At 50.8% G+C, this 9,837-nt stretch overlaps 1 protein-coding gene across 1 annotated transcript in view; it reads left to right on the forward strand.

Moving 5' to 3' along the window:
* SLCO2A1 (solute carrier organic anion transporter family member 2A1) overlaps window positions 1-9,837 on the forward strand; it is a 29,536-nt gene that overhangs the window by 17,686 nt on the left and 2,013 nt on the right. Inside the window, exons 4-9 of the mRNA XM_009284979.1 lie at window positions 895-1,110; window positions 3,225-3,323; window positions 4,979-5,112; window positions 6,292-6,373; window positions 7,545-7,709; window positions 8,255-8,444. Coding sequence (XP_009283254.1) covers window positions 895-1,110; window positions 3,225-3,323; window positions 4,979-5,112; window positions 6,292-6,373; window positions 7,545-7,709; window positions 8,255-8,444 — 886 coding nt within the window. The remainder of the gene's footprint in view (window positions 1-894; window positions 1,111-3,224; window positions 3,324-4,978; window positions 5,113-6,291; window positions 6,374-7,544; window positions 7,710-8,254; window positions 8,445-9,837) is intronic.

Raw genomic sequence — 9,837 nt, forward strand, 5'->3', positions numbered from 1 at the left:
TAAACTGAGAGTGGCCTTGCTCCACAGCATGCAATCTGGCATGGGAGGCTTCTGTGGCTCTCTCTTGCTGCGGTAAAATCTTTATTAGAAAAGGAGCCTCCTTCTGTCTGGCAGTGTGGACCCTTTAGACAACGTGGCTTCAAATGGACTTACATAAGGATTTTTGTGGTGGCCTACTATCAGGAATGTGCTGCCGCACTACGCCAATGAAAATCCCTAATCACCTGACAAATACTTGTTTTTGTTTTATGTCTGTTTGCTCAGAAGTGTAGAAAATCCACAGTTATTACATTAACAAGAAAGACATGATAGGAATGTTGAACTAATTACAAATAATTAAAAAAAAAGAAAAAAAGAAAAGCCAGAGTGGGAAGAGCTAGCATCGAAAGACCAGGACTTACTCTGTTTGCTCCGTAACACCTTCCTTTTGCATGAAAAACAGGTTTTTCCGTCCATGAATATTTAGGCTTTTCCACTGGCTTTGACACCATCTGTCCAAAAAGGATTTTGTCAGTTGGCTGGGTCCAGCATTGTTGCAGCTTTGATGGAGAGCTTTTTATCCTCTGCTGACACTTCAAATGCAGCTCGCTGGAGCTGGGCTGCAGAGTTGACCTTCACAGGAGAAATTAATTTGCTTCCGTCTTCTCTGATCAGCCTGTCTTTAAAAGCTTGATAAAAATCACAGCCTGGCTGTTTGCTATGCTGACCTCAGTATAATACCCCAAAGGAAGGGAAAGGTGATGAGAACTGCTAAATAAAATGAGCAGTCCATCCAAAATCCAACAGTGTGTGCCTACTCAGCAAATTTGGGAGATTTCCGGTATTTAGGGATTTAGTGTGGGAGGAGGCAGGGGACGTGCCCAGCATTGTAACGCTCGTTCTTCTCCCTTTCAGGTAACAAAAGCCAGGTCCAGGCTGAACTCTGCTATGCAGAGAATAAGTTTGTGTGCCCAAACACCACCCAGGATCCCCAGAAGGAGGCCAGCAGTATATGGGCAATGATGGTCATCGCCCAGCTGCTGGCTGGAATCGGGACGGTTCCCATCCAGCCCTTTGGGATATCCTATGTAGATGACTTTGCAGAAGCAAACAATTCCCCGCTGTACGTTGGTAAGTGGGACAGTTGCTGTATGTTGTTTTGTTTCCTCCAGACTTTAGAGGTGAGATGTAGAAGTGCTCATTTGGAGAGGAACCTGTGGACACGGGTTGAGCAGCGAGTGGGACTCAGATGAGATCCTCCCCCATTAAAACGCTGGGCTGTCTCTCCCCTTGATAGTCAGCTGTTCTCTGTAGGGTTATATTTATGGTGTGGGTGTTAGGAAGCCAAAGAATCAGGGCAAGGAGATAAGATGGATGAGCTGGGGCTTCCTCTTTGTGTCTGTGAGAACTTATGCCATCCATGGGGGGAAAGAGTAGTAAGGAAACCTTCTCAGAGGCCATCTCCTGCTCTTACTGAGCATTGGCTGATCATGGTTTAACCAGAGGTATGACAGCCTGCAGGAGCCAATTAATACAGGTTTTGCATCAAGGGTTCAAAATCAACATTTTTGCTGTGGAATCAGTCCCTGCCCAGTGGGGGCTCCCAGGCTCAGGAGGACTTCTTGATTGCAAAGAGATAGGTGCTGGCTTCCATGTTAAACTGCAATTTTTTCCCTGTGAATGGCAAAACCCATCTGCTGCTGGCCTGCCTATGTGAGCTTTGAGCTCAGTCCATAAGTTATTTAAAAACCTGATTCCTCCTCATGCCAAACAATGTCTTTAAAGCAGCCAAAGGCATCAGAGTGATTTAGGAGTCGAAAGCAGATGTTCCAAAATAAGGTGAGCGCTAAAGGAGAAGGAAAGCCTTCGGAATTAGACTCCCAAGGACAGGCTTTGGACAAGCCCTGGAGTGCTTGGCAGGGTCTCTAGACCCACCCAGGCGTGCTTTGCTCCGAGCTCCTGCTGGAAAGGGCTGCTGCACTGCCTAAAAGCCCTGCAGAAAGTCTTCCGGGCAGGTAGTACTTACTCCTCTCAGCTCAAATATAGTAGTCTGGACTGGCAAAAGGAGGGACAGAGCATCCTTGTCTTCCCCCTTGCGGCGAGGGGTCACTGTTCTCAGGACCTCTGAGTGCCCTTTGGATTCCAAAACCTGCAGGTCCTGAAGATGAAGGAAAAAGGGACTGGCTTGTTCTTTATAATATAGGTGGTCACTTTAGGGCCGTGGGAATGTCCGTGTCAGGGGGTATGGCTACTGTGAGTCTGGATTGCCTCAATACAACGTAAATACCATTGCCATTTGAGGCTTGTTTTGTTTTAGGTCTCAGTATCTTCCTATGAAAGGGAACACTGCTGTCTATGTATGAGGTTAAATATTCCTTCTCTAAAGACCCTGCCCTTCAATACTTAGTTTATGTTGTAGAAACAAAAGCACTGCTTTGCCTAATTGGAAAAAAAAAAGCTTTTAAAATAGGTGCATAGCTGAGGTATAGCAGTGGGATCAGGCACTTTCATACCCAGTATGCTCAAAGTCTCCAGACCAGCAAAATGCACAGAAATGGCCAATGCAATTCAAGCAAACTGTCTCCTTTTGAACATCTTAAGAAGGTTGTGCAAACAATTTCTTTCAGGGAGGAAACTTGAATCCTTTCATTCCAAAGAAGTCAAAAGGAAACATTTTGACCTTACGGGTTAGGTCCAAGTTATCTATTTTTTGAACGAGATAGTTCAGCTGAACCGAGGGTGATCTGCTGGCCTTTTTGCTCTCAGCATCTTTCACCTCCCCTGAAGTTTGCACCAAATGTTTTTGCTTGGATCTAAGGACTGAGATGTCTTTGTTTCCTTGGCCTCCTGTACCTGTAGGAGATTAAAGTCTCCGTCACCTGCAGGAGCCCAAGATGCCACCATCCTGCCGCTCTCTGGGGTTCCCCCCTTTGTCACAGCGAATCATGGATATTCACAATGTAGCTGACAACTTTTAGCACATCGGCAAAGCCTTGATTGCAGCAGAGCAGAGGGACTTTTTCTGCAGGCAGCTGCCTGCCCTCCTCCTAATCCTGTTAGATAAACACCACATTCAGCATCTGAGCAATGAGGATCTTCTTATCATGTGCCACTTGATAAAAGATGGTTTCTCTCCTCTGCATGTCATAACACAATTCCTGCCTCACGTGGGAAGACAAAAGCCGTATCTGCATTGAAGCTACAGTTCCCTGCTCACACTGGTGCTCTCTGCTCCCTTTTTTCAGCCATCCTCTTTGCCATCGCTGTGTTCGGCCCTGCGTTTGGATACTTGCTGGGATCCGTGGTGCTGCGGCTCTTCGTGGATATTGGAAGAGTTGACACTGGTGAGTATTTCTCAAGTAGTGATGGTCCTCCTAAAAGCCTCTGTGAGTCAGAAGGTCACTCTGAAATGACTGGTGGCTTCTGCTACCAGTCCTGTGACCCACAAAACCCACTTCCCTGGAAAGACCTGACCTGGAATAGCACCCCCAGTGCACTTCTCCACCCCATCTCCCTGTGAGGAAGGCTACAGATGGTCCTGAGCCACCACTGAAGCAGAGCCCTGCGGTAGGGATGTTTCAATGTCCTACTCATGGGCACTCATGGGCACACCCACCCACTGAAGCGCTGGTGGTCATTTTTGAGGTCTGCCCACTGCCACCACGCTGAGGAAGTATCACACTACCCCAGCAGGGTGGTGGAGAGAAGCAGGGACATCTGAAGCATCCAGGGATGGAGAAGACAACCACAGGGCAACCATTGCCCTGCGGGTGCACAGGAAGGCTCAAGTCTAATCATCCTCCTCCCCACCACCCTTCACCAGCATCTGCAGAAAGAGGGACCAAGCCAATGCCACCGCAGGGCTTATTTTCATTATCTGCGGTGTGTGCTTATTATTTCTGGTAACTTAATCGCTAAAGAATTCTCCTCAGCTCCATCATTAATGTGGCTTTTCCTGTGTTTCCTTAGAGAGATCAGAGCTCGCCTGACATTTTTGTCCGGTGCCTGATAAGAATAATAAATGAACCTGGGGCAGGAAACGGCAAAAAGCCTTGGCTTGCTCCCCATGGCGGCAGACAGATTTAGCAGCCTCTGCCCGGTCGCTCCATGATGACGTCCAAGCTCCAGAGTGGAATGGTCCTGTTTGGGGAAGCGGGGCAATTGTTTCAGTGGGGTGTGGGCTCCTCTCCTGCCACACCCTGGCACAGGGCTCCCACCCGGAGGCTGCTGCTGGTTCCTTTCCCAGCCACAACATCCCGGCGATGGGGAGATGCGGTCTCCATGCCAAGCCAAGCAATCTGTCAACCTCCTGTGAGCATCACTTGGCCCAGCCGAAGGATGTCTGTGCTGGAGACGGAGCGGCTCTCACCTTCTCCTCCTTTTTCCGGAGAAGGCGCCCAGAGTTTCATCCACTCGGAAACCAGGCTCATTAACAAGCACTCTTCTGCCAGCACAGGTCCTTCCCTTGGTTTCTGCAAGCAGAGAGTGACCAAGCCTGGAACAATGGGAGAGCAATTTTTTCCAGGAAAGCGGCTGTGCCCTTTCCCGGTCCCTGTCTCAGCATCCCTGGCAGGCAGCACGGTCCAAACCCACCGTACGCCCCAGGCAGAGGAGGATGGAGTCGGGCCCCCGTAATCACCGCCTTGCTGGCTGGCTCGGCGGGGAAGAGTTGAACCTGTGCCATCAGCATACTTCGATGCTGACTAAATCCATCCTACAGTCATTTGGGAGGCTCGGCACAGTTTGGATGGGGAGTGGCGGTGCAGGATCCTGGCCAGGGGAAAGGAGGTCAAACACGACCAGGGCTGTTCTTGCTACCAATGCTGGTGGGAGCTCCCACCTCCATCCATTTGCTCTTCCATGCCAGTGGAGACACCCTTGAACTGTGCCCACGTGGACCCTTTGTGCTCCACCGGTCCATATTTGCATGGATGTTTGCCCCTTTCACCCTTAGACGTGCAGGAGCAGAGCTCTTACGATGGTTCCTTGTGTCTTGCAGCTACAGTGACCCTGACACCAAGGGACCAGCGGTGGATTGGAGCCTGGTGGCTGGGACTGCTGATCTCCTCAGGCTGCTTGGTGCTGACATCCATTCCTTATTTCTTTTTCCCTCGGTACATGCTGAAAGGAGAGGTGAGACCTCATCTCCAGAGGGCCAGAACATCTTGGTGCCAGGGCTGCGCTCAGGGAGGGGATACCTGGTCCCAGAGGAGAGGGGTGGGAGGGAGGAAGGGAGCCCAGCAACTCTTCTCAGATGTGGTTACAACTTCTCACAAGGGAAAAGTCTTCCAAACAAGCTCTGTGCCTCTAACACGTGAAGGACTAGACCCTTCACTTCCTCACCATTAGCTGGAAAGCCAGAACCAACACAGCTCAGCAGACCAAAACCAGACCTCATGCCCTTCCTGCCAGCTGCATCAACAGCATCTGTTGGGAAGGTTTTGGGTAGACCTGCACCTTCCCTGGGGCAAAGTGATGGCTGGGTGGCTTCTTGGGGTTCCTGCATGCAGTCCTCCTTGGTAGGGGTCTGTCCGTGGGGACTTGACCCTCCTGGGGTGTCTGACCTGGTTCTGCTGGTGATGGCTGTATCTTAACTCCTCACTGCAACACCTTCTCCAAGGTGACGCTCCCCTGATGCCAGCAGCATCATCTTCAGTGACAGCCCCTGCTCGGAGCAGAGCATCCTCAAGTGTGGCATACATGGGAGCAGCACTGGAATAAAGCTGGGCATCGGGGTTCGATAAATGGGCTTTTCCTTTGGGAAAAAAATGCAGAAAAGAGACAAGTTTCCCATTAAAACAAATTTTAAAAGATGCCAAACTATCAAAACATTTCAGTGTTTTCAAAGCCAAGCCCAACTGGTTTAGTTTCAAATATAGTTTTGTTTTGTTTTGAAATTGTTTAATCATCAGTCCTTTAAAGTTCAAAATCAAACCCAAAATATTTCATCGTTATAGCTAGAGGACTCACCAGACTTGAGATGACCTGTCTCCAACTTTCATTTTCAGACCTTTTGCAGAATTAAAAAAGAGGTATCTTGTCAGGGTTCAGGAGAGGAAAGCTTTCCAAGCTCTTAAAACCTCTCTGAGCAGAACAAGCTTTTGTCTTGCAGCTCTGCTCAAGGGCTGCAGTGTTTTTTGTGATAATTCACCTCTTTGCTGTGATGGCCAGGAAAACCATCAAGCTTGGCAGGGGATCAAAGGCATCTGGGACAGACCCTGCTCCTCCCAAGCCTTGCTACGTGCCGGGACGGTGCTAGCCACACATGGGTGCTCCCCTCTCACCGCAGGCTGCTCTTCTCTCCCTCCCCAGGAGCCAAACATGGAGGCTGGCATGCTCAGGAAGATGGAGAAGGGGGTGGCTGAAGAAACCTCCCTGCTGGAGTTTATAAAAAGTAAAGGGCTGGCACTTAAAGGCGAGGGTGATCGGGGGCGCCGGGTCACGTTGGGTGGGTGGAGACCACCACACCAGTGTTTTCAAGCTGAGAGTGCTTGTTGGAGGCCTTTGAGTCTTTCCACCACATTGCGTGGAGATGCCAGGGCCAGCTCAGGCACCTCAAGGGCTGTAGCGCGCCCTTCCCTGGGGACTACGGGAAGATGGACACAGCCTCTCTCTTGCTGTAAGACAGCGATGTTGAGGTCTGTGGAGCCTGAATCATCTCTGAAAATGGGTTTGAGGATCTTAAATGGCATGAGCACTCTGGAAAACGCTAGCTGGGTGGTTTAACCCACGGCTCCAGGAGAGGGCATGGGGCTGCCGGCGCCATCAGCTGCCGCCTTGAGAAGGTCACCGCACTGCAGCTTACACCAGTTTGTTTATACGTGGCTGAAATGGGCTTGAGTAGGGATGTCACTGATGAGACAGATCAGTTTAATGACTTTTTTTAGCTCCATGATGACTTCTTTCCAGCTAAAGCCCCCCCCTCCTTTCCCTCTCCATCCACTGCAGTCATATCCTGCGGCTGTCAGCTCCCTTTTCTCTCACTGGGCTTTGACAAACAGCGCTGGGTCTCCACGGCGCACTCTGCTAGAAGGGGAAAGCTAATTAGAGACCAAATAAACAGAGCTGCTCCTGAGGAGCCTGGAGTCAGTCCGCCTCTGCTGAAAGGCTGTCCTGGCTGGGGAGGGGGACATGATGTCCACCAAGAAAATACAATGTGTTCATCAGCTGCAGGAGCCAGACCCTGCCCATGCACAGCCGGCGGGGCTCTGCCAAAACCCCTGCAGCTTTGTTCGTTTGTACCCCCCGAGGGTATGGCCCCTGCTCCAGAAAAACAAATGCACTGTGGCTGCTAAGTGCTCCGGAGGCTTGTGAGTTTGGAAAGCGTGGGAGGGAGGGTGGTGGGCAGAGCTGGTCCTCCACCTCGTTTCTCAGGGCACTTTGGCCATGGTCCTGACTGTTGCCGGGCCAAATTAGGGTGTCTCTCCTTTCATTTTCCCATGGCCTTAGACATACCTTGTATTGACTCACTGGGAACGGTGTAAGGGTAGGGTTTTTTCACAGTACGAATTGCTGACGTGAGGATCACATGGCCAAAACACATTTTCCCTGCTGTTTCCCTGTAGGATTCCCAAAGATCTTTCTCAGGCTGCTCCTCAACCCCCTCTTCATCCTCCTGGTGCTGGCTCAGTGCAGCTTCTCCTCAGTCATTGCAGGACTTGCCACCTTCCTCAACAAGTTCCTGGAGAAGCAGTACGGTGCCTCCTCTTCATATGCCAACTTTCTCATAGGTGAGCACAGCCAGGCAGCAGCAGCTGTAGGGTGAAAAATATCCATCAACGGGGAGCCACCTGCCCGTATTCCCCAGGCTTTTTAAATCCTGCGGGAGGAAGTCATTGGAAACTCATTTTCAGATGAGACCTAGGGATCACTTCGAGATGGTTGATGACTTTCCTGACCTGAGATGCCTGCAGAAGGCCAGGCTGTCTTGCACCCTCTCTAAGACTGTCTACATTTGTTCGCTCGCTCTTGCGAGCCAGCAACCGCTCTCGTTGAAAACATGCAGCCCCACCAAATGGGTGAAGCAGGTCTGGATCACTTGGATGCTTAAAGAAGTTGGCAAGAGCAAGCAATTATGCACCAAGCTTGATCTTTCATCTCTAAGCCAGACTCCTGAGGCTGAGGTTTCTCATGGGTGCTGATTGCCTTGGGTAACGGTGGGGTCTGTGGGTTCTCCCAACCACCACGACGTCCACATAGCCACTACCTCCACCCCCTGCCAGCAGAGAGGTGCTTGGCAGGCAGGACCCCAGCTAACGCCTTTGTTCCTCTGCAGGAGCTGTGAACCTGCCAGCAGCAGCTCTCGGGATGCTCTTAGGAGGAATCATCATGAAACGCTTTGCCTTCTCCCTCCGGGCCATCCCCCGGTTTGCTGTGGTGGTGCTTGTTTTCTCCATCCTCATCTGCCTGCCCATTTTCTTCATGGGCTGCTCCACAGGGCACATCAATGGGATCTACCCCCCCAGGTAACGCAAGCGCTTGGGTTGTTTCCAGCTTCTTGACCTGATTATCCATGGGGTGGGATACATGCAGGTGGAGGGGAAGAGGCAGTAGACATTGCCACACTACTGCTTGCTCCTTAATCCCACTGCCTGGAGGAGATCTAAGCATTATACAGCTTAGGAAGGGCATTTATTCCTGATTTTCCGTACCAAACAAGCAGGGGGTATTTTTTCATTCTGGATTTCTAAGGGGAAATTAGTAGTATTAGTGCGCCCGTGTCCACATCAACCCCACACATGGGCACCTCGCACACTCCCTTTGTTCCAGCTGGACATCACCTTTCTCCTCACCTGGGTGGAAACTTTTGGCTCCTACCATGTCTTTTTAAGATAAAAATGATGTTTGACTCCACCACAGCCTTGCTGTCAAGTGTGTTGTGCTCATTTCCAAATGCACTGCCAGCAAGGGGCTTTTGTACAAATGTTTCCCTTCGCCAGCAATAAGCCTCCTGTCCCAGGGGTACGGTGGAGGGGTGAGGGACAGGGCAGTTCATGCGCTTCTCCCACTTAAAAGCCACTTAAATAACCATGAAGGAAAGCAACAGCACTCTGCAAACTCATGTGTGGGTGACATGTTTGTATTTTGCTCTGAGATCTGCACGGCATGCACCACAAATTCAGGAGCGTATGGAAGTCCGCTGAGGCACTGCCATCTCAAGCTTTCTGCACGAGAGCGAGGCTTCAAATGTGAGGAGATTTGAGAACAGCTCAAGATCAGGTGCTGCAAGTGCTAAATTTTGCAGGGCACCTTGGCCTCACAGTGTTCACTTCTTGCCACCAGTGTCAGGTTGACTGCCTGTCTCGGCTCCTCTGCGACATACCAGTCCTGATGGGCTTTGCTGGTGTAACTGGGAGCTGGTGGAGGGACTTGCATGGAAAAGGAGGCTTTTGCCTTGTATTAAATTGGAAACCTGCTCCCTTGCAATGGCAGCAGTGCCTAAGAGCCTTTTGCCTGGGTCCCCAGGTAGCTGTGGGCTACATGGGTGGGTGAACATGAGCTCTGCCCCATCCCACCATGCCCAAGGGCAGGTCCATGGTGCCAGCTTCCCGTAAGAGATGGAGCAGCCCCAGCCCACCATGTCCAAAGGCAGATCCCTGGTGCCAACTTCCCACAGGAGACAGACCGTGCTGCTCCAGCAGATGAACTCCCTTAGGTAGTAAGGCAAGACAGGACAGATAAGCAGTTTGTCCTCTTGACTTTCATGCTGTCGTCAGGCTTGTTTGGAAATGAGCCCGCTTCCAGTTTCTGTCTGAATGGTGTTTCCAGCTTGGGCTGTTCACACATCTGTTTGTGCAGTTCTGGATGGAGCCCAGATACATTTCTCCAGGCATTTGGCTGATTAGTTTTCAGCTGGGG

The sequence above is a fragment of the Aptenodytes forsteri genome, unplaced genomic scaffold (genome assembly GCF_000699145.1).
Source record: "Aptenodytes forsteri isolate BGI_AS27 unplaced genomic scaffold, ASM69914v1 Scaffold679, whole genome shotgun sequence".
NCBI classification, from domain to species: domain Eukaryota; kingdom Metazoa; phylum Chordata; class Aves; order Sphenisciformes; family Spheniscidae; genus Aptenodytes; species Aptenodytes forsteri.